At 43.5% G+C, this 24,614-nt stretch overlaps 1 protein-coding gene and 1 long non-coding RNA gene across 2 annotated transcripts in view; both read right to left on the reverse strand.

The window, feature by feature from the left end:
* The window catches only part of LOC125894177 (protocadherin Fat 4), a 149,428-nt gene extending 143,324 nt beyond the window's left edge, over positions 1 to 6,104 (reverse strand). The window contains exon 1 of the mRNA XM_049585417.1: positions 560 to 6,104. Coding sequence (XP_049441374.1) covers positions 560 to 5,653 — 5,094 coding nt within the window. The 5' untranslated portion in view covers positions 5,654 to 6,104. The remainder of the gene's footprint in view (positions 1 to 559) is intronic.
* A 15,015-nt stretch (positions 6,105 to 21,119) lies between these two features.
* On the reverse strand, positions 21,120 to 23,038 carry LOC125894205 (uncharacterized). Its single transcript, XR_007450047.1, has 3 exons — positions 22,907 to 23,038; positions 22,567 to 22,629; positions 21,120 to 22,239 (listed from the first exon to the last, which is right to left on the reverse strand). It is a non-coding gene; the product is annotated as an uncharacterized LOC125894205 (long non-coding RNA).
* Positions 23,039 to 24,614: the final 1,576 nt, after the last annotated feature.

Here is a 24,614-nt window from a genome sequence, read left to right on the forward strand (position 1 = left end):
GCAGCCCTGAATGATTTATGTCTACAGCGGGGAAATTAAAATGTGGTCCTTTTTTGATTTGTGCAGTTCATATCCGCTGATAAGAATATTTCAGTTCACAAGAGCAGCAGAGGAGCCTGTGCAGAAGACATGCAGCACTCATTTCCATTCCCAAGACTGCTCAAATATTAAAGGAGGCACATTCGAGATGAATTGTTATGGCTAGTGTGTTTTTGGAAACGGGAACAATAAAGTTATCGTGCCAAAGAACAAGTCCTGCTTACTCATGTCCAAGAAAATTATGATTTAATATAATGCAGAGCCGTGCGTAAAAAGGAATTTAATTAATGAGCAGACATATGCAATAGGTGGCTCTGTTTTATGTGTGACTTGGACAGTTTCACTCCCCATTTTTTTCCAGCTCAAACCTTGATCTCATTACACTTATTCCATCCAAATGTCTATAACAAATGCCAGTGGGTGAGTTCATGCCCTCTTTCTGCCAAACAGATCAAATACAGCAAAATATAAGGTGGTTTCCAGTACCTGTAGAGAACAGAGAAGTCAGCAGTGTACTCACCTCAGCACGCTGTGTTCTGGGCTGGCTGGCGTCCGTCTCGATGGCGTACACATCCACCAGGTAGAGGTCGGAGCCTTGTTCTCGGTCCAGCTCTGCAGCCGTCTGTATCACTCCAGTGTGGCGGCCGATGGTGAAAAGGCGTCCCACCGCTTTTCCATCACTGTGAACCCCGACGATGAAATACTCCACTTTGGTCGCAGAGCCCCGCGGGCTCGAGGCATCCAGGGAGATGACGTTGGTCCCCGGCGGCTGGCCCTCTTTGAGGATAGTGATGTATTTTGGCTGTGAGAAAACAGGCCCGTCCATCCCCTGGAGGATGATGGTCAGCTCGGTTCTGGAGGTCTTGCGGCTGGTGCCGTGGTCAGTGGCGGACACAGTGAGGGTGTACATGAGCCGGGACTGTACCAGCTGTGAGGCCAGACGAATATCACCGCTGTACCTGTCCATGATGAAAGTGTCAGAGTCTCCTTCCACAAGCTCGTACTCCACCTCTCCGTTTGCACCCTCATCGGGGTCAAAGGCCAGAACTGTTGTCAGGATGGAGCCGATGACTATGTTTGGCTCAGCCACGAGGGCGTTCTGAGACACAAAAGTGGGAACGTTATCATTCAGGTCAGTGACCCATATTGTGACATTTTTCAGGGCAAAGCGGCGAAATTCAACTGGAACCGCCTGGTCGGAGGCTTTGACTGTCAGCTCGAACATATTTGAAAACTCCCTGTCGATTTCCTTGGTGGTGTATATGAGCCCAGTGCCCGGGTCAATGCTGAAGTGACCTCCCCGGGGAATCTGCTGCACAATGGAGTACTCCAGCTCCCCGTTTATGTCTGCATCCGTGTCATGAGCTGTAATTGTCATAACTGAGGCTGAGAGGGGGAGATTTTCAGGAATGGACTTAAAAATGTCACCAGGGGCAAATACTGGAGGGTTGTCGTTAAAATCCCTGACATGGATGACCACAGGGATGGATGAGGAGCGGGGTGGTCTGCCATTGTCCTTTGCAGTGATGTTGAGTTTGTAAAATGACTGAGTTTCATAGTCCAGCCTTTTCACCAGGAAGATGCTGCCGGTGTTGGGGCTGATGCTGAAGGTGCCGTGGTTGTTTGTGGCTGTGATGCTGTACGTTATGTCTGCGTTCTGACCTGAATCCGCATCAGTGGCGGTCACAGAGGCCACCAGCTCCCCTATCCTCATGTTCTCCAGGGCGTCTACAGACAGTGAGGATTTAGGGAAGGAGGGGGAGTTGTCATTCTCATCCAGGATGCTGATGCTAAGCATGCAGGAGGAGGAGAGGGGCACGGCTCCAGCATCAACAGCTATGATTTTCAGTGAATAAGAGGATGTGGTTTCATAGTCAAGCTTTCCTATTAGTGTGACCTGCCCAGAGCTGCTATCAATAGTGAACTGTCCCTCCTCGTTGCCCTCAGATATGTGATAATGAACCAGTCCGTTTTTATTCTCATCAACATCGGAGGCAGAAACCCGCAGCAGTTGTGTCAGGTTTTGAGCCGACTCGGAGATGGAGGCCTGGTAAATGTCTTTGGCGAATTTAGGCGGGTTGTCGTTGATGTCTTGAATGTAAACCTGCACTTTGGCCTGGTCTCTGAGGGGCTTGGGGAGACCCTGGTCTGACGAGACGACCACGAAGTTGAACACGGCGGCGCCTCTCTGTCTCATGAGCGACTCGCGGTCAAACTGCAGAGTGCTGGTCAACTCCCCTGTGATGGCGTTCAGCTCAAAGTTGGACTGCGGAGCCTCAAATGTATATCTGACCTCGCTGTTCGGGCCATAGTCCTTATCCTCGGCAAAAACATGTCCAACCAGAGTCCCCCTCTTCTGCTCTTCCTCAAAATGAAACACATAATTGGTGCTGTTGAAGAGGGGACGGTTGTCATTTACGTCATCTAGAATCACGCTGACATTGACGGTGGCACTAAGCGGCTCCACGGCCCGGTCTTTGGCCACAACCACTAAGTTATATCTGTCTTGTATCTCTCTGTCCAGCTCTGCTTTGATGTACAACTGTCCGTCTGGGAAAATGCCAAACACATCCCCAGTGTTGCCACCCGCGATGTCATACATAATCTCCCCATTAAGACCAGAGTCTTTGTCGGTGGCCTCCACTTTGAAAAAGCGGCTGTTGACGGGCTCAGACTCCAGGATGATGACCTCGTATGAAAGCTGGTCAAACACAGGCGAGTTGTCATTCACATCATAAACGCTGACGATGAGGATGAGGCTGGAGGTGTGCTGGGGGACCCCCATGTCTGATGCGATGACCTCGACCTCGTAAGAGCTCGTGGTGACCTCCAGCGGCCCGGTCAGCGTGATGAGGCCGTGCTTCTCATGAATATGAAACAGGCCTTTGGGGTTTTGTTTGAGGCTGTAAACCACCACGCCGTTTGTGCCTTCGTCGGGATCTGAAGCTTTGGCCTGGAATATGACATGACCAGTGCTCCAGTTCTCCACCGCGCTCACGTGCTCCACAGCATGAATAAAATGAGGGGCATTATCATTTAAGTCCTTCACAGTGATGTTAACAAAGGCCTCTCCTGTGATCTCCCCGGCTCTGGCTACAACCTTCAGCTGATAGAAACCCTGCTCCTCTCTGTCGATCTGGCTCGATGCTGTGATCTGACCTGCGCTGTTCACGGTGAAAAGCCCCCTCTGGTCCCCCGAGGTGATTAGATATGAAATGTTTGTGTTTAAATCTACAGTGGTGGCTGACACAGTGCCTATAACTGTCCCGATGCCCACATTTTCAAACATGACAAAGCTGTACACCTTCTGGCTGAACACTGGTGGGTTATCCTGTGTGTCTATGACAGTTACAGTCACTATGGCCTGGGTGTGTGAGCGCAGGCCGCTACCATCTGCTGCTGTCACCTGCAGCTGGTAGGCAGTTTTCTCCTCTCTATCCAGGGGCACGAGCGTGGTGATTTTCCCTGTGTTGCTATTAATGCGGAATTTGGAAGCGTCTCCAGCTGTAATGATATATTTGAGCGTGCCATTTCGACCCAAATCTGGATCTGTGGCTGAAACAGTGGTTACATAAGAACCCGAGGGCTCGTTCTCTTTCACGTTTGCAAAATACTGCACAGGGTAGAAAACTGGCCTATTGTCGTTGATATCCTTCAGGGTGATGTTGACTTTCCCTACAGAGTGCAGAGGAGGGCTGCCTGCGTCTGCTGCCTGGATGTGGAGTAAGTAGGAGGCCTGATCCTCTCTGTCTAGCTCCACGGCTGTGCTTAATCGCCCTGACATGGCATCCAGGCGAAACAGCTCCTGGACACTGGCTGGAGTCTCTGCATCAAATGAGAACCGGATAGTTCCATTGGCCCCGAGATCGTCATCTGAGGCAGACAGCAGCACCAGCTCAGTCCCAGCAGGAGCATGCTCCACCAGGGAAACGTGATATGTGCTCTGTGTGAATGTGGGCACTTGGTCGTTCACGTCAGTGATGTTGACTATCAGTTTTGTGTAGGAAATCTTAGGCTGCAGCCCCTGGTCTTTGGCACTAATGTTGAGCACAATTTCAGATGCTATTTCCCTATCCAGCAAAGCGGCACTGGTAACCAGACCACTGTTTTCACTGATGGAGAACCAGCCCAAAGCATTTCCAGACACCAGGGAGTAGCGCAGGTTGGCATTCTGCCCAGAGTCACCATCTGTTGCAGAAACCCCTTTAATGTAGCTGCCTTTTGGTATGTCTTCACTGATATCTACTCTGTACAGTGTTTCCTGGAATATGGGTGGGTGATCGTTGATATCATTCACAAAAATGACCAGACTGGCAAAGGAGGACCGAGCGATAGGCTTGCCGTTGTCCGACACAGACACAGTCAGGTTGTATGAGGAAATTCTCTCTCTGTCTAACACACTGGCCACTTTGATCAGACTCAAATTGGGCACAGGGGACGTGTGCACTTCAAAGTGTCTCTGCTCGTTGCCTCCTAAGATTGAAACAGATATGTTACCATTAGCTGTGGGGGAGTCTGAATCTGACACAGTGAGTAAAGCCACTACTGTGCCAATCTGTGCGTTTTCATCCACGGAGGCGAATTTAGAAGTGGTGGGGAAATACCTAAACTTCACCACCGGGTCGTTATCATTCACATCTAAAAGTTTGATTGTGGCTTCTGTTCTGCCTGACAGCGAGGGCACCCCGTTGTCTACAGCATGAATAGTCAGGGAGTACTCTTTCTTACTCTCATAATCCAAAACCTCTTTTATTATAATAGTACCTGCTTTGGGGTCGATTTGAAAAGGCGTCCCTTCATCTAAAAAGTACCTGATTTCAGCATTGGCTCCCTCATCCTGATCTGATGCTGTAATCTGCAGAATACTGGACCCTACTGCTGCATCCTCAAAAACACTAGTCTGATATTGGTCTTGATCAAAAATAGGGGGGTTGTCATTTATGTCTTGGATTGTGACATTTACTTGCAGGTAGCCAAACTTTTTCGGGTCTCCTTTGTCCTCCACTTCCACCAAGAGCTGGTAGAAGGGAGTAACTTCCCTGTCCAAGCCTCCAGTTGAAACAAGGTGCAAGAATGCCCCCTCTCCACTAGGATTGACTGTAATATCCAAGCGGAATTTCCTCTGCTCGTTGCCTTTCACTATTCTGTACGTGGTGTGATCAACTCCGTTACTCCCAATGTCTGAGTCTGTAGCAGTGTCCAGGATCACTTGCCTGCCGCTGCTGGCGTCCTCCTTGAAAGACACGACAATGGACGCGTCTGGAAACACCGGGGAGTTATCATTAATATCCAAAACTACTATCCTGACCTCGGTGGGGTAGGTGGGCTGGCTGGACAGCACCACGACGTTGATGACATCACTCTGCAAAACCTCCCTGTCAATCACCGAGGAGGTGTAAATGACTCCAGTGCTGCCGTTAATTGCAAAAAGTTTGTGGTTCTCGCTGAAGCGGTACGTGAAGCTGGGCTTGGTCTCTATCGTGCCCACGTAGGTGCCGACAGGCTGCTCCTCCAGGACCTGGAACTCTTGACGGACTTGGCTGGACGCTGAGTACTGCGACAGAGTCCATAACATGAGTAAAATCAAATGAAAGCCCCTACCTGTGAGCGCCATGGTCAGATAGCCGGTCCACCTTTCTCAGACAGAGTCCATGCCTATGATGCATCAACTTTACTGAGCTCCGACGAGTCACTAGAGCATTGTATTCCAGCAAATGTGCAGAGAAAACTCAATGGGAAGCCCGGCAGAGTGTCTCTCCACAGTTGTTCAGTGTCCCCAAAGTACTCCAGAAGTGTTATTTTATCCTGCGCAGCGCAGCTAAATCCTCTGAATGGAGAGAATGGTTCCTACAGATCACACAAGTTTCACTTCAACTCCGCAAAAAGCATGTTCACAACAATCCACTTCACAGACAAAACTTCCTGGCTCCTTTGGAAGATGCGTGGAGAAAGAAAAAAAAGTTTATCCAAAGTTAGGGCGCACACTGAGCGGTGTAGAGTGCGAGCGGGCGGCTCAGCCTTTACGCACCGTCCCGTGGAATAACGGTGCAGGCGCTTCAGTCATATTGTGCTCAGGAGTCCCAGTAAGTTAGGAACAAAGCTGGAGTTGGACTCAACTCCCTCCCATCACTGATCCCATTGGATAGCTGCGCTCCTGCCCGCCCTCCCACCGCCTCTCCCCCTCCATTGTGCAGCGCTGCCCGCTTGTCCCAGCTCGTGGAAGACGGTGTCAATCAAATGAGACAGGTAACGATGCCCCCAGCGCTCTTAATTACTTCAGTAACTGATTAACGCCTGTTAAAACTGCCTCAGTGACCTCAGGGTATCAAAGTTAGTCAGAGAACACACAGAAACACACTCATCCTCTGATAGAAATAATGCTCACAATAAATATTGGATAACAGAGGGTAACACAAAGCATAACATGTGGAAAAAGTCACTTTAAAGTCATATTTTAGCCCTATTAATTATCATAAAGGAGTATTATAATGATGCCCTTAAAATCCAATAAAAATCAAATTAACTCTACATAAGCATATAATTATTTGTGCTTCAATTTGCTGCAGAAACAACCCTTTATTTAAATGTAATGCTCTATTGTTGCTGGATAATTTAAATTATGTGCACACTGACGCTTATTGTCCTCTGCGCAGTTTTATTTTCTAAACCTAATGCATTAAAATATATACTTCTCTATTATAATTACATGTCTAATAAAGCTCTTTAATGTCATTTCCACACTTTATAACAGCCAGTGTGATATTTGCGTGTAACGGAAGCTCCATATGTGTGAGTGAGTAGCTCCATCTAGCGGCCAAAGTGTGGTACTTGCAACCAAAGTACATTTCAGTAAAATATAAAGAGCAGGAGGGGATTCATTTAAACATATAACTTTGGAGCTGTGTGAGGTAGTTAGTTGGTTAGGTAGATAGTGGCATGGTAAATAGCAAATAAACTAGTCATACAGTGGTTGAAAGACATAAAGAAAAACACAGGTTACTAAAGGAAGCATGAAAACAAAACATAAACATTACATGTCCAAAAAGGAGTGGGAGGAAGTACGAACGTAACCCTTTCACTGAAACACCATTGCAGACCAAGTACCCCCCCTTCATGGTAGGAAGAAAAAGCAGCATGCCACACTACAAACACTGTTTAGAAATGTTCTGTGGAGCGTGACAAAAAGCTCAAGGTGTCGACCTGGCTTCTAAATTTCCCAGGTCCCAGTCTGCTCAAGGATTCTTGTGATGTGCCGGTACCCCAGGTGTACCCCTCATCCAAGGTGGGGCCTCTTTGGATCGGACTTGGCTCTGACCGGTCGAGGCATGGACACAGGATCTCTGGGAGTGTCCTGCGGTGTCTGGCACCAGTGCGTTGGCGGCAGATCCATTTAGTCCAGTGGGTTGTGAGGTGGGTTAATGGTACGTGCCACACATGCTCATTCAGACTGGGATGTGGGGAATTTGGAGGCCAGGTATTCTACTGATACATATATATTGTAGTTATATTTTCACACTTACAGCCTCAGCACAGTGACAAAACATATTTTATTTTTAATATTCAAACACTGCAGCATAATGCACATTTTATTTGTTCAATGCAAATTTAATTTTTATTTTATTTTATTGCTTTATATTTACACACTTTATTTCTTACTCTTACTTCTTATAATTCTCTGTTCTTTACATCAGAGCGACTGTAATGAATCACAATGTGCCCTCTGGGATCAATAAAGTATTTCTGATCCTGATATCACTCTGCAGTTATAAAATACGATGGGAGTATCATTGTTTTCTCTGCAGGAACATCATATTGTATCTTCAGCTCGGTGACATCACAGGTTAACATGAAACGACTGCTGTTTTTAATTTTACAAGTGAATAAGATATCTCAGCGTCCTCTATCACATTTCCTAAATGTGCTTTTCCGTAAAAAAAACCTTTTTTGGTATCACGTTAAGTAACAGGCAGAAGAGGCAGAGACGATCCAAATATAAAATTATATATCAGTCAAAGACTATTTGGACAGATTAAGGGTTACAAAATATAACTCACTGATTTTGTAATTACTGTAACTGGACATTTGGTCATTTGGGTGACATAATTCACAGAGAGCTTTACAAAGCTGTTTGAAGTGACACTTTTACAATCACTTACTGTAGTAGTTACTGTGCCTTCCTAAAATGAGTCCAGTCATGCAAATCTTAGCATTTACTTTGAATTAAGTTCCATAATGTAAATGTTTCATATTGGTGTATTCTTATTGTTTTATACCTAAATAATATTGTCATTTTAACAATTAGCATGGTTTCATATTCAGTCCAGCAGCGTTCACCTCACACTTTCACTTCTCAAAGTAACATCTGAGGGTTAGAAGAAATAAGGCAGATAATACTGCTGCTGTAGGATGAGCTTCAATCCTTTTCCCACAGGACACTGAATATACATGTTGGAATTAAATGCTTGCATGTGAGCAGTAATTAATTACACTGTGGGGTAAGGTACGATCAGGTGGAATTCCAAACAATCACCAGAGAAAAGTGATGGCATTGTACATTTCTGTAAACCCCGGATAGGCTACATTTGGATGCTTTTATGTTGCAACAACGCTGAAGTTAATGCGTGGTTTGGTTTAGGTACAAAATCCACTTGGTTATGGTCAGGCAAAGGTCATGTTTTGGCTTAAAATACTGATATGGGGGCCAGCCGCGTAAAGTAGTGATGACGGGCCCTAATGCACACTAAATACTTCTTATAAAAGGTGCACACACACCACTGCCCTGTTCGTTTCTCTTGTCTTTTCTTACTGACACTTGTTTAAAAGACATGACTGCATAAAGGACTTGTAGCTCAGCTTGTCAGTCTTGACAGATTTTGCACCTAAACTACTGTATCGTAACACGTTGTCACGTGATCATATAGAGACTTGACATCAGACAGCATCCACATGCACGTTCCCCAAGAATAAGCATTTAATTTCGTTATAGATTTGACGAAAAAAGAAAATTATGACAGAGATGGGTTTGCATCTTATAGCAAATGGCACCCTTTTTAATTTAATGTGAGCTTTTTTCTAAACACAGGTGAAGTTCCAAGGTGGCAATCTGGATCATTCACAGGGGCCCCCCAGCCCACAGGTACTGTCTTTGTTTGCACAATCCCCGCAGGAAATGCAACAATGCCTTGAAAAAAAAAAACAACAACTGCTTTTCGTGCCACAGTGACGTCTCAGACACCAACAACTGCTTTTTAATGCACTATCTCAGCTGTAAATGCAGCGATGTCTTGGCACAAAACAATTGTTTTTGTGGCACGACTGACACGACAACAAACGATGTCTGTAAAAAACAGAGCAACAGCTTTCTGTGCCACAATCCTGACAGGAAAAGCAACAAACTCTCAGTTAAAAACAACCACTTTTCATGCCTAAAATGCTGCTGGAAACAGAACAATAAATCGCTTCACAGTTTGTTGGTCTTGAACAGTGGTCTGCAGCTTCGCACACCTTGGTGACACGCCATGACTACCATCCCCTCCACCTCCAGATGACAAAGTCAGCTCATATACGACATCACTTTAATGATATGCATAAAACAAATGCAACATTCATGCTTTACAGAAATGTACAATGCTAACATTTCCCTCTGGCGACTGAGCTGGGAACTCGAGGCATTATGATCTCCAGAAACATATTTATGATAAATATCTACAGCGTGTGCTATGAGATGAGGTTTGGTCCAGGTCATATGAGTTCACTGAGAAGTCTAATTGCAGTAGGAAGAGCGGTTTGAATCTGTGCGCAGATGATCTGGGAAGTGAACTCCTGCGCTGCACTTCATCTGTCCTGTGAAATCACATTATGGACGATAATTACAACCCTCCTGGTTTTGAGAGACATAAATGTTTATTCAGGTTTGGAATTTGACAATTTGTGGCTTCCGTAATCAGGCCGTTGGCTGCCTGGACGTTAAGTAGGACATGAGTCAACTAATGTAATTAAATTACAGAGTGGGCTGGACTGGTTGGTAGCTGCTCAGCCTGACACACATTCAATGTTTTGGTAGCAGACTGAGCATCAAAGTAGATTACTTCCCCACAGGAGACGTTGTGCTAACCTGATTACGGCGGCTAAGCCAGGAGCTCTCAGGATGCTTTTGATATAAATATCAAGTTGTTGTTATGTTTGCTTTAATTCCCTTACGCTGACTGATGTTTTCACGTGCCGCCGCTTTTTGACGTGGAAGAGATGTTGATCTGACGGCCTGCACCAGCATGCACACACAGTAGCAAAATGTATGTTAAGATGACGAGTGTGTTGCTAGGCTGCTTTCATTTTCTATTATGGAAATGCTGAGATGGTTTGGACTGGCGCTGACGTTTGCTGTGCTTAAAATACCTGTCAAGAGGGATTCATGTAAGTCCTAATTCTCTAGTTTTCTCTCATTTTCCTCTGTGTCATCATTCTCGTCTGTTGCCACTTTGTGACAGCCATTTTACATCTTTCCTAGCACAGTAAGCTCCTCTCCCTGCTGGTGCCAGGACTTCAGGACGGTGTGAGTGAATCAGTGGGTGAGTCTGTCCATCCAACACTTTGGTCCAGAGCGCAACATCTGGACAACTACTGGCTCCAGTGCTGTAAGGCCTGGTGTTAATTATATTCATGGTCCCCGGAGAAGGATTCCCATCATTCTGGTTACACTCGTGACCGTTTGTCTGGCGCCGCAGTCAGTTCAAAATCTCTTCCTGACAAACACTTTGTGAGAAAGTTTGTTGAGAATACCTCATCAGACAACGATTCAGTCTGTCAGGCAGGAGTCCAGAGTCCAGACAATCAGGGAGAACGTCAAACTGGCAGAAGCAGACAGATACAGGGCTACAAAGCTACGCTGAACACACCAGACAATCTGGAATAGGAGCAATGGATTGGGGCTGGTTTATATAGTGAGCAACTGATGAGGGAAGGAGGTGCAGGTGTGGAAGATGGGCAGGGAGGCTCAGGTGAGAGGAATGAGATGATTGAAAGGAGAGAAGTCTGGGGGCATCTGGTGGACACGTAAAGAAAGTTGGAAATGTAGATGGCTCACAGATTCCTGTTTAAAATAGTTACGTATGCGTGAACGTAACCGACACGGTGACGTAGTGAGTGGTGTCCCAATTCCTAGGGAAAGATTTTTACCCCAACCCCTCGTTGCTTCATTTTGAGGGCCAAGGGATAGTGGACAAGGGCTAGGGGTATTGGGATTGACCCTAACTCTCGGGAGCTGAATTAAAGAACTAAGTCAAGGAGAAATAACCACAAAGATATGCAAAGGAAGTGGAAAGAGACAGTAGCCCCCTTTTACACTGCCTGCTCAAGGCGGTAATATTGCACCATTATGAACCCTTGCCGTTCTGTAAAAAAAGTCCAAAGATACAAATGAGGAAGACAGAGTTGTCTCGCTTCTGCACTGGGAATGGAGGTAGTAACAGTGCCGAAATGGTGTCTGTATACGCAGGACGGGATGATGGGCAGGACAGGAGTGCAACGCAAAAGCAGCTACAAGCAGTAAGCGGCTAACTCAAAGAAGAAGAACAGCAGCAAAAGGGATTCACTGTCTTAGCTAATAAAGCCAAAAAACGAATTGAAAAAAATGCAAAGGAGACATAAAGAAGGGACTACTACAAAAATGGCCAAAATGACCAAAAAAGACAGAATTAAAAAGAACAGATGCATAGAGACAACAAAGGGACATAAAACAACGAGAAATTAATCTATGCAGAGTCTACGCACGTATGCATTGTGAGCATTTATACTTGTGCAGTGGTGTGTCTGTGTCACTCTGCAGTTACACCTCCAAAACACCAGTTGGCAATGGAGGTTTCTGTGAAGTGCTGTAAAGTGTAGTTGATTCAAAACACACATTAAACACACATTAAACATGGTTTAATAGAGACAGTTTCAAACACAAGTACACAAATCAGCTTCACTATAACTCGCAGCATTCACAGACAAACACTTGTCTTTATCTGGACACATTTTCCCCACAAATACAACATGCTAATGTTATTAGCACAAGCCTATGGCATTTTATATTGTATAAATTAGCCTAGCAGCTAGCGGACTTTTCCTCTACTCATATGAAGCCAGGGACAACAGCAACATTTAACAAAGGTAACGTTACAAAATTCAGCTTCATTACAGCTCACAAGGTTCACTGACAAAACACTTGTCTTATACTAAACACGTTTTCCAAACAAATACAACATGCTAACGTTATTAGCACAAGCCTATGGCATTTTACATTGTATAAATTAGCCTAGGGGCTAGGAGACTTTTCCTGTACTCATATGAAGCCAGGATAAATCACACACAGACTTAAAATGTTTTGTGGAGGCTTTATTGTCTTCACAATTTATTGTTTCTTATCTGTGAAATTAAAGTAAATAAAAGCTTCTTTACGGTCTGACTAATGCGGGATTTATACCTCTGTGTGGAAGTGACGCTGTACCTGACGTGCACCTCTCCAGAGATGACGCAGACCTCCTGCCTAATTCACATCAGTGGAAAACTGCAAACAACATAGTTATTTTCATCACGACTTTATTGCTGAATTTAAGGAAACCAAAAGAACAAGAGAGACAACAGATCTGAGATTGATGAGTCAACGTTTCTAGACCAGATGTTTCTTACTGCTGTTGAGTATACAGTATCTTAACGTTACATTCATTTGGCAGATGCTTTTGTCACTACATTTACACAGAAGGAGCAGTTGGGGCTCAGTGTCTTGCTCAAGAACAACCAAGGATCAAACTATCAATCCTACAATAAATGTTTGATTTTCCTCACTTGAATAAGCTTCAGCTGCCCACTCATAAATTATGCCATGTCACCTACACAAAAATCTGGTGCAGGCAGCTTTCCCTGCTGCAACCCACCTTGTGATTCCAGCTGATTTTACATTAAAATAGAGGTGTTTTCAGATTAGTGTCAACACTGAATGAAATATTAGGGTACTGCCATGTAAATCAGTCACGCACTAGCTGAGTAGTTTGTTGTTTTTTTTTTGTCTGGAAATGAACTTTTCTGAGGCCGTGCAGAAAGCTGCATGCAAAACAAGTTTACGAGGATGTTAAAATGAAACTGAAATGAAATTATGTTTGGCTCAGTTAATAACCGAACACGGACCAACAGATGTCAGACAGAAATGTGAATTCCCCTCAATAAGATCTGACCATCAAAGGCTGTTTCTTCAAGTCCAAAAAAAAAAAAAAAAAATCAGCGTAAGTATACACTGCCTGCTCTCATAAAATCTATCAACATACTGTGAAGTCAAAGCTCAGCTATAAAGATCAAACACAGGAGTCAATGAGAAGATGAAGAGCTGCAGTATAATGCAAAGCAGCCATTTATGTTCATGCACCGTGTTCTGTCTCCTGTGAAGTGTGCAGAAGTGACCGGAAAGAAGTGACGCAGAGAAGGACAATCAGGTTTGAACTTGAGTTAAATCAGATATGAGGACGGATAATGAGATGCTAATCATCGTCTTTTCATTCTGCGGCACTTGAGCGCGGCTCTTAGGGTCGGCCCCGTCTCATCCCTCAGGGGTCGCGGAGAAACAATGTTGAAGAGGAGGGTATATTTTTTTACAAGTGAGTCGCTGGTTTCAGTCTCAGGCAACAGGAGTTGAGTTGAATGGGCTTTTAAAAAGTGAGCTACAAAAAGGTTATTGTATGCCTCGGGGAAGTGAGAGCCAGCAAAACAACGCTGCCCTCTTTTCCAATAACGAGTGTGTGAACGGCCGAGCATTAACGCTGACAGTGGATCTATTGCATGTCTGTATTTGTTTAACATGCTTCTGGGTTTTAAATTGTCGTCCTAGTTTTCTCCGCTTTCCCAGCGACCCCTTGTTGCCGAGTCTAATGTGAGGGCCTGCTGTTTCCTAGCGTGCTCGCACTTCTCCCAGTTTCCATCTCCCTCGTCTGCTCACGCTGAGAAAATCTCAGCGCGAGGAAATAAATATCAATCAGTAAACTCCACTGTTGGGTATGGGCGTCGCACAAGATATCGTGTGCACCGGCATTTGCCAAACAAACCAAACAGAGTCATTCATTTCGAGGGTGGAGGGCCAAATGTTGCAGCCATGTTGAAATGTAGAATTACAGAATACAAATCTTTTGATGAAATATACAGGAGGTATTTCAGTGTGTTCTCACTGGAGTGAGTCAGAGGGGAAAAGGGCGGGATGATGATGACATGAGATGGAGTGGTTAACCCATCCTGACGTTTAAGAGCCGCCGCTAACTCGCTGATGAAGCTGCCAGAGCTGTATGATCTAACGTCTGGTAGCTTTAATCACTTTGTGACAGCTGAGGAAGATAAATACACTATATGTACCAAATGTATGTGGACACCCCGTCTGTTTTATGTTGGGTTTTCCCGGTTTGGTTTCTCCACTGAGCCCCGACTTCAACCCCATTTAGCACCTCTGGGATGAACTGAAATGTGGACTATGAACATGGTCTCACAGAAATACTTGAAATGACCATGACCTTTGAGCACCGCAGTATGTGAAGGTGGCACATATTGTGTTAGAATTACATGCCGACAAACAGTAGCAATGGAACGTCCAGCCTGGTCTTACTCCAAAGTCGTCGAATTCTGGAGCTTGGGCAGCGACTTGTGGTGTCTGACACAGACAATAAAAGCCATCCTTTAATGTTAACATGACACACGGCCGGTCGCCATTACAGTTTAACAGCAACTGGCAGCTTCAGGGGAAACGCAGCAAGGCAAAAAGGAAAGTTAAGGCTGCAGAGGTCCAACTAGGGTGGGTAGGAGGGGTGGTGGATGATGGGTCCAACAAACACTGACTTTCACCCAGGAAAGCAGTGTTTGTGTCCTGTAAGATTCCAGAGCCAAGCCTTGTTATTTTTTTACTAAACCCAACCACATGCGTTAGTTGTGGGGAAAAAAAATCAATTTGCGGTGTTGTACCAACGTAGTGTGTTTATTTTGAAAGAGACTGTATGTAAACTGTACATTTCCTGTGAAAACAGAAGTGTATTTTGAAAGAAGACAATGCATGTAACAGGCAGAACTTAACATGGCGTCCCAGAACATCAACGACCAACACACCCAGGGTACATTGCACATCGTATCTAGACATGGAAAGTGACTAAATGTTGATATGTGAAGAGGTTGGATTGAGAATGTGTTTCAAAGTCAATCAGGATCCTTTGTCGTGGTGGATGTACACATTCCCTGGCTCAGTGATGTCACACACTGGGCAGTGTTTAGTGTTTCAACCTCATTGGTGGTATAAAACTGTTTGTGTCCTTTTTTTAACGTACTTACGTCCTTTACAAAGTTATGTCCCATATGTAACAAGTGCAATTATTTTGCCTAAAGGAGTTCTTGCGCCTTAACCCAACTAGGCAACCACCACGTCATTTCAATACAACACGTGCCACGACAATGTAACGTGGTGTTCCAAGCCAGTGTCATTCCAAAATCGTCAAATACCGGTCAAGCAGCGTCAGTTTGTAATGTAGCCAGACATCATCAGTTTGAATTGTCAACAGAAACCAGCCTGATATAAGGAGCTGGAAAGTCCCTGTAAGATGGGCGGGAGAGGAGATGGATGGCTTTCTTTCTAAACCTAGCTACGTGATTTTTGACACAAGAAAAAGGAAAGTACATACAAAGCGTTTTACCGATGTTTTAAGTTTATTTAAAAAAAAAGACTGTGCGCATCTAACGAGCCAAAACTGAACATTTCCTGTGAAAACAGAAGTGCATCATGAAAAAAAATTGACAAGGTGTCCCAGAACGTCAACAACAGACGCACCCAGGGTACCTAGCACGTCATATGTAAACGTCAAAAGTCCAGTAAACAAGCAGCGATATGTGACGAGTTGGAAGTGAGAATATGTTGGTATTAGAATCAGATGTTCAACAATGAAATATTCTCTGTAATACACTAATACATGTTTAAAAAAAAGGAAGTTACAACCTGGTCTCACTCCGAAGTCGTCTAAAACTGCTGCTTGGTCAGTGACTTCTGGCATCAGTCGCTGACGAAAATAGCCGTCTTTTTACAATGGCATGACACATGGCTGGTCGCTGTTATTGTTTAATGACACTGGGCAGGACAACAACGAAAGTTAAGGCAGCAGAAGTCCAAGCAGGGTGGGGAAGTGGATGGATTGAACAACCACCAATTTTCACGCGGGAGGCCATAGGATTGTAAAGCCAAACCCTGTCCTTTATTCCTAAACCCAACCACGTGCGCGTGTTGTTGAAGGAAAAAAAAACATAAATTTGTGGTGTTTTACCAACGTAGTATGTCTATTTTGAAAGAGACTGAATGTAAACTGCACATTTCCTATGAATACAGCAGTGTATTTTGAAAGAAGACAATGCATGTAACAGGCAGAACTTGACACGGCGTCCTAGAATATCAACAGCCAACACACCCGGGGAACCTTGCACATCATATCTGGATGTGGAAATCCCATGACCAAACGTCAATATGTGACGAGGTCGGAGTGAAAATGTTTTGGATTCCACAGACATAATTCTGAGTCGAGTACAGCCCTAAAAAAACTGTGTACTTAGATTAATTTAATAATTAAAGATTAGTTGAGTCCTCTAAAAACCTGTGTGATATTTTACAGTACAGGTGTAATGTTAAGGAATCCACATACTCTTGTCCAAACTGCTGCTCAAGCTTGACAAAAAACAACCAATAAAGTCATAAAACAACCATTTCATTTCTTTGGATGAGATTCTTAACAGCTGTGTTTTCTCGTCTCTTTATTTTGTTTGCTTCTTTATTTATTGTTAACATCTGCTGCTCCATATGTGTTAATAAGAAATAATAAAAACAGAAATGAATTCTGCACCATGTGTTAAACTCAGTAAAGCCTGTAGCCTGAGTAATGACTCACTTTACACCAGCCACATTACTCCTTTGATTTACAAAGCCAACACACCTTGAAAATCCCTACAGGTATGGTTTGATTTATCTGAATAATAACCTGTGTATGATATGTTTTTCACACACACACACACACACACACACACACACACACACAAAGAAAGGAAGTTCAATTACCTGGTGAAAATTCTTGAATTACATCTACTCTGTCTCCCTCCGGAAAATACAGGATCTATGATTGTGCTGATAATTTTTAGTTTCAAATGATTATACTGGACACGAGATGTCTCTTACGTCACGGCCAGTATGTGTGTATGGCGTTTCATGTTTTCACATTGCACTGGTGTAAGTTGCACACTGGACCATTAGTGGCTTACAATGCTGGTTATAAGTCTTAGGGGGCAATCACACAGAAATGAGACGCTAGAGACGCGGACGCTTCAAAGACGCTTCAAACGGTGGAAGCGCTTATTCAGTGTGCGCTAGCTACTGGCGTCTGACGCTCAAAAAGTTGAAAATATTTTTATCTTTTCAGCATCTACGCGCGTCTAAAAAGAAGCGTCTACAAAAACGCTGGAAAAACGCCCGTCTAAAAAGATGCATGAATGCTGGTCAGATGCGCCGTATCATAGGAAAACAATGGTTTTACTGGCGTCGTGTTTCTAGCATTTCATCTCGGTGTAATCGCTCCCTTAGGGTATTTGGTCCTTTTTTAGCCCTCTAAGTGGACTACGAGCGGTGACTCAGCATTTTTTGCGCAAATGTGAACACATGAGAACTCAGACCCCTCTGAAGCAAGCCGAACGCAGACCACCTCCTGTGCATTGTGAACTCAAAACGCTCCGGGTTCGCTTTGCCTTTTGCTATTGTATTGTAGCCCTCCAAAATTGCCACAGACAGATCACATTTCAGTGGGATGCATAATAAACACAATGGAACCATGGCCACAGATAATGACAGCACGACCAGAGGACAAGGAGTACTTTGGTCTGACGATGAAACAACTGCACTCCTCCAGATATGAAACGAGGAAAATATCAAACAGCAACTGTCCACAACGCACAGAAACACTAAGGTCTTCCTCCAATTTTAAGTTCATAACCGCACTGCCGCGCCACATCAAAGTAAAATCAAGACTACATCAATATAAATCATATATAGGCTATAGTGTGATGAGAAAGAGGACTGAGGCCCCATCAGAGCTGAAGTTGACCAGAAAGAGAACTGAGTCCTCTTTAAAATGAACTGACAATGTGAACTAAGGCTGTGCAATTAATCATCTGGCAGAGGGAGAGCAAGAGAGGTTGGTCTGTTTGTGTGTGTGTGTGTGTGTGTGTGTGTGTGTGTGTGTGTGTGTGTGCGCGCACATCAGGCCTGAACTCCGCCATGTGCAATACAGGGAGCAGAGGAGAACTGTAAACATATGGAGACAGAAATGACATGCTGTCGTGTAAACAATGTCATCACGTGCACCGCATAATCGTGAAATAAAGTACGTCAACATACATTATATACTGGCTATAGTGTGGACAGAAAGAGGACTGAGGCCCCAGCAGAGCTGAAGCTGACCAGAAAGAGAACTGAGCCCTCTTTAAAATGAACTGACAACATCCAACAACGGGAGGCTTTTAACAGATGATGTTAGCTTTGCTGCTGCTGTTAGCTGTCCCTGTCAGCTGATGCTTTCTAGACATCGTGATTTCCCAAAACTGAATAAATACCGCACATAGCAACACAAAACTGCTTTGCTAGCTCAATCATGTTGTAACTAAGATATCCGCTGGAAAAAATATTTTTTTTCACGGACCATTTATAGAGTTATTACAGGCACCGCTAACAGCTAACGGTTAGCCCAGCTAATCTACGATAACCATGTTGTTATTTACAAAACGTCTCATCCCGCCTTGAGTATATCCAATCAGCACCAACTAACCCCCAAGCCCCAGCCAGGAGTTTCTTGGGGCCGTTCTGAGTACCTACTCCGAGGCAGGGACTTGTTTAGCCCCTGTAAAAGTTCTGGAACTCTGTCCTTCGAGGGTGGTTCCTGCGGTGGAGACACGCACCAACGGCCCCGGCCCCGTAAAATTACCCTGAAGTTCCTGCGGTGGAAACGGGCCTATATGTGCAAAAAAGTCGGGCGACTGCAAAAGCAGAGTCCGCTTAGAGGGCTTAAAGAATACCAGGCACAGCAAACATTGACAGAACAACTGATGGTTAAGGGCTGAAATGATTGCTGCTGTTTTAACTCGCTCTTTATTATTTTTTTGTTGCACTTTGAACACCTTTTTTGTGCACAGATGTCTTAAATAAATAGACTATTTTAGCATTTATCTCAGCCAGTGGATCTTTCTGTGGCTTTCTAGCCCAGTTACATTGGTGTGTGGGTGTCTCCTCCGCCGTCCTTTTTTGTTTAACCTTTATGTTTTAGGGCTGGTGTTAAACTGCGCCTACTTGGGGCGACAAAAAGTCTATCTTGGGTGCGTCGGTACAATGGACAATCAAGAAAGGACAGCAGAGGAGATACCTGCACGTCAATGTAACTGAGCTTGAAAGCCACAAAAAGGTGGGTATCTCCTCTGCTGTCCTCTCTTGTTTACCCTCTATTTTTCAAAATTAAGAATTGAATATCAGGGATTTTTGAGTAAAACCAACAAAAAAATAATACATGCAGTATCATCTGTGAAAACACTGGATTACATGCCTGCTTCTCTACATGCAGTACCCCTGCTGATCCACAGGTGTCACTGTTGTATCATTAAAAAAAACTAATCTTTGATCAGCAGTAAGAGTGAGGGCTCAGCAAGGCAGGAATGTTTTTTTTTTTTTTTTTAATTAATTTTTCCCCAAAACTGTTTATTCCTCAGGACACCGGTCTGTTTATAGCAGAATCATGCTGATGGTAATCTGGAAAAACCAAAATATTTTTGTGAGAGTCCAGAGGGGGGATGACCGGCTCTTTGCCTCTTTATCTCCCAAAATCCTCCAAAAATAGTGATGCCAGTATGTTACACCACAGGCACAGAGACTATTAATATCATTAACAACAATTATAAATTCTGTAATGAGTGACTCAACAATGAAATGGCATGTGTCATCAAAATAATTAGTCTGGCTAATTAGCAAATTATGCATTTTGTTTGTTTTCACAATGTTATTTGAGGCTAAAGTGGTCACTGCTGTGCCTTTGACTAACTGGGCATAATTGGATAGTGGCAGGGAGCCATATGTTTGCATGATAATGTTGCTGAGTAATACATAATTAAAACTGAAGATGATAAACATTATATTATTATAACATCAATCAAAACCTACACTGCAAACATTTAGACACAGAAAGGATGTTGATTTGAAAGTCTACGCCAACACAAACCAGTGAAAAATAGCATCCAAATTAGTTTTTCAATGGCTCATATCTGCATGATTTAATAAAAAAGGAATCTAAATATCCTTCTGTTGTCAGTTAAAAATAGTTGACTGGGCTGTTTTCATTTTAATTTTCACCATGCCGTTATAATAAAATGTTTCTCAGGAGAGATTCAGGCAACACAAAGAAAAGTAACTGAAGTCATTTCAATAACAATCTGACCTGTGATAGATACAGATGGGGATCATACAGCGGGGCAGCTGCCATATACACACACCGCAAATTGCTTTGCTCATGCAGTCGATCCCGAGTCAAGATAAGAAAATGAGGAGGATTGTGCTCTTTGAGTCCTTTGAAACTAATATGAAACTCCACACCGAGGCTGCAGAGGAGTGAGGAGGACAGTGACAAGTTGCAGCGAGTGGAGTGCGCTGCTGTTCATTAGACCCCTTATCCAATTTCACACTCTCGCCGGACCCCCTCTTTTTTTTCTGGATGCCCTTTCAAAACACAGTCCTGAGGTCTGAGAGTTTGCCTGAGTTTCTACAAACATCCTGAGGTGCTTAGGACAAATTTAAACAGGGCAAATGTGAAATCTGAAGGTCTTTTTGGTGGAGATTTCAGTGTTTGAGATCCGTGCGTATGCTTCACTTTGACTGGAAACATGAATTTAGGATTAACTTTGAGAACAGCAGAGGCAGCCGTTTCGTGTCTGGAATGGAAAGTCATTTTAGACACTTAAGGAAACACAGGAAACACTGTACTGAGTTTGTATGAAGTGCCGTAAAGTTTGATTTATTCAAAACACACATGAAACATGGCTTAATAGTAATAACATTAAACAAAAGTTCAAAATCTGGCTCAATTACAACTCACAACATTCACTGACAAAACAACTGTCTTATACTAAACATGTTTTCCAAACAAATATAACATGCTAACATTATTAGCACCAAGCCTATGGCATTTTACATTGTATAAACTAGCCTAGCAGCTAGCGTAGATTTCCTCTTCTCATATAAAGCCATGGACAACAGAAACATTTAACAAAGGTAATGTTACAAAATTCAGCTCCATTACAACTCACAAGGTTCACCGGCAAAACAACTGTCTGATACTAAACACGTTTTCCAAACAAATGTAACATGCTAACGTTATTAGCACAAGCCTGTAAGACTTTCATACTGTTTAACCTAGTGGCTAGCGGATTTTCCTGTACTCATATGAAGCCACAATAAATCAGACGCAAGATTTAAAATGCCATTGTGTGGAGGCTTTATTGCTGTCACGATTTATTGTTTCTTATCTGTCTAATAAAGTAAATAAAGCTTCATTTCCACTGAGGGAAATGGTTTCAGCTTACAGAAACAGACAGGAGGACGTCGTTGCTTTAGTCTACTTTTAAAATACCCTACCCTTACACAGGAAAAGTACAGTTTGCATACAGTCTCTTTAAAAATAAACGCACTACATCGTTACCACACCATGAATTGATATTTATTTCCTTCAACAACACACACATGGTTGGGTTTAGGGAAAAAGAACAGGGCTTGGTTTACAGGAAGCAAACACTGGCCTCACAGGTGACAGTCAGTGGTTGTTGGACCCATCCACCACCCCTTCCACCCACCCTACTTGGACTTTCACCATCTTAACTTTAATTGTTGTCTCGCCGTGTTTCCCCCTGATGCCGCCAGGTGCCATTAAACAATAACGACCAATGGCTGCATATCGTGCTGACACGAAAGGACAGCTTTTTTGTCAGTGTCTGACACTGGAAGTAACTGCCCAAGCAGCGCTTTTTTACAACTTTGGAGTGAGACCAGGTTGGCACGTCTGGCTACATCCTAGGCTACAACGTAAGGTATGTCTATGGAGAGTCTAGGCCGTAGGTACGGTGTTGCAAAAACTGGGTCAGCTGGAAAAATTCAGGAAAGTCAGGTTGGAACAACAACTCAAAGTGCAAACATTTTTGTACAAAACTTGTTGACTTTGGTGTCATATATGCAGAGACAAACAAAAGTAAATATCTGTCAATGTAAAGTGGCCTAGTTTAGTTAGAAATGTTATGTATTACCGTTAAACTTGGTGATAAGTCAGGTAAAGTAGTATCTTACTGGTTAAGGGAATCATTTTGTCACATAAAGCTTCATATTGTTTCAGCAAACTTAAAACATCACATCCTTTCTTTTTTTTGGCAAACATTACTGTTTCTAAATTACGACTTAAAAGTTCATGAACTCACCCAGTCGCAGAATGAAGAATGAGTCAAACTGGGAACCGTAAGAGGAGCTCGTGAACACAGCTCCTGTCAACAGTTTTAACCACCATTCATTAAACCTGACGAGCTTCCTAAGAAAGCTAGTGCTAACTGGGAACGCTAATGCTAGTGCTAACTGAGAAAGCTAACACTAGTGCTAAATGAGAAAGCTAATACTAATGCTAACTGAGAAAGCTAATGCTAGTGCTAACTGGGAAAGCTAATGCTAGTGCTAACTGGGAGAGCCAATTCATGCTAACTTGACTCAAACTAAAAACAGGCTGACTGGTATCAAATATCAAATAACAAGTATTTTAAAACTTACCAGGAGCTCCAGTAGTAAATGTTCCTCCAGTCCTCCATTTTAGCTCGGTCTCTGTACAACATGGAGTTGGGGTTGTGTGAATGCTACTGCTACAGCTAGCTAACTGCTACTTCCTGTTTAGCCTCCATCTTGAATCTCTGTGGACATTTAGGAAACCCAGCACTGATTGGCTGTCATGTCAAGACCTCACATGAATGTTTAGTTTAAATACAGATATTTTAAACTCACATTTGTCACTCTCCTGGTTAAAATGACATTGACACTCATTTTAAAAATTAATCCCCGTGAAACCTGTGGTCGAAGATAGTCCAAAAATATTAGTAAATATAAATAACCCTCTTCCAAATCCAAAAGTTAGAGCGCTAAAACTCAAATTTGTAATGTCATGGGTAGGGATGGGTATCGTTAAGATTTTATTGATACCACTGCTCTTATTAATACTCCTGATTGGTTTGGTACTTTATCAGTATTATCGGTTCTTTTTCAATATTTATTTAGAAATCTAAACCATGTTATGATATTGTAATGAATCCCTCACGAGAAGGAGACCAGAGGGGCGTTCGGGAAAAAGGCCCGTTTATTTGAGCACTCCAAAAACTCCGGTAACACTCCAGGGGGTGAAAGACTCCGTCCCAAACTCTGACTCTTCTAGTGTAACACACACACACATACTCGTTTACCATAACGAGCGGGGACCCCCCCTCCCCTCTCTGCTCCACCAATCTCCAGCCCGCACACTGACTGACAGCGTAGCCGGTAAACAGAGCTCAGCTGTTTATTTAGCCTAGCAATATCTCCCAGAGCCATACCTGTTTGAGCCGGAGCATACAGATGAGGAACTCCATGTGTTTGATGCTGAGCGGGCGAGAAGAGAGGCTGAATGCACAGAATGGGATTCGGTGCTACTGCTACCATCGCTGGGGAGATATATCATCAGGAGGAAAAGCGCCGCAGAGAGTGCATCACAAGGAGTGAAGTTGCGTCTTCTTTTCCTCGCAGATGATGGTATGGGTTCATTCTCTCCTGTTGGGTGGTAAGTGTGGTCCATTCACAAACTTTATAACTAAAAAAACTTTTCACTACTCTCCATCGACGAACTACTAACACTCTCTACTGTTTCCTCCTCCTTCTTCCTTCCTTCCGCTGTCTTCGTTGGTTCGTTCTCTGGCTGGCTGGATTGTCCGCTCGGGCTGTCTTACATACATGGCGGCGCAAGATGGCGACCTCTCTAAAGCAAGGCCCTTGCTATATAGATATATACATATATATATATATATATATATATCAAAGCATAATTATAAGGCTACGAAAACCAAACGAATTTTATTTTATAGCGATTATACACTTGTATAAACATATTAATGGGTAGAATATTCAGATTCAGATTCAGATTGACAATAAACCATGCCAAATATTACACACTGGCCCTTTAAATGTTTCTATAGCAGCAAAGGTAATCTTTACAACAGCAAAGCCACTGTATAGATAATAGATCTGACATGAAAAAACTGAGTGAAGTTTGGTATTTATCAGTCACTATAAGTCACTCCTCCTGTCCTCTATCCCGCCTAGTCATAGGGGATAGAGTCTGAAGCTGTCTCATTGTCAGTAAATGGTGAAAGATGTTATAGATGACACTGAGTGCACCCAGGAGAATGTTCTGAGTACATGGGTACATTTTCTGTTTTTGAACTGAGAACACTACAAT

Source organism: Epinephelus fuscoguttatus, linkage group LG9 (assembly GCF_011397635.1).
Source record: "Epinephelus fuscoguttatus linkage group LG9, E.fuscoguttatus.final_Chr_v1".
NCBI lineage: Eukaryota > Metazoa > Chordata > Actinopteri > Perciformes > Serranidae > Epinephelus > Epinephelus fuscoguttatus.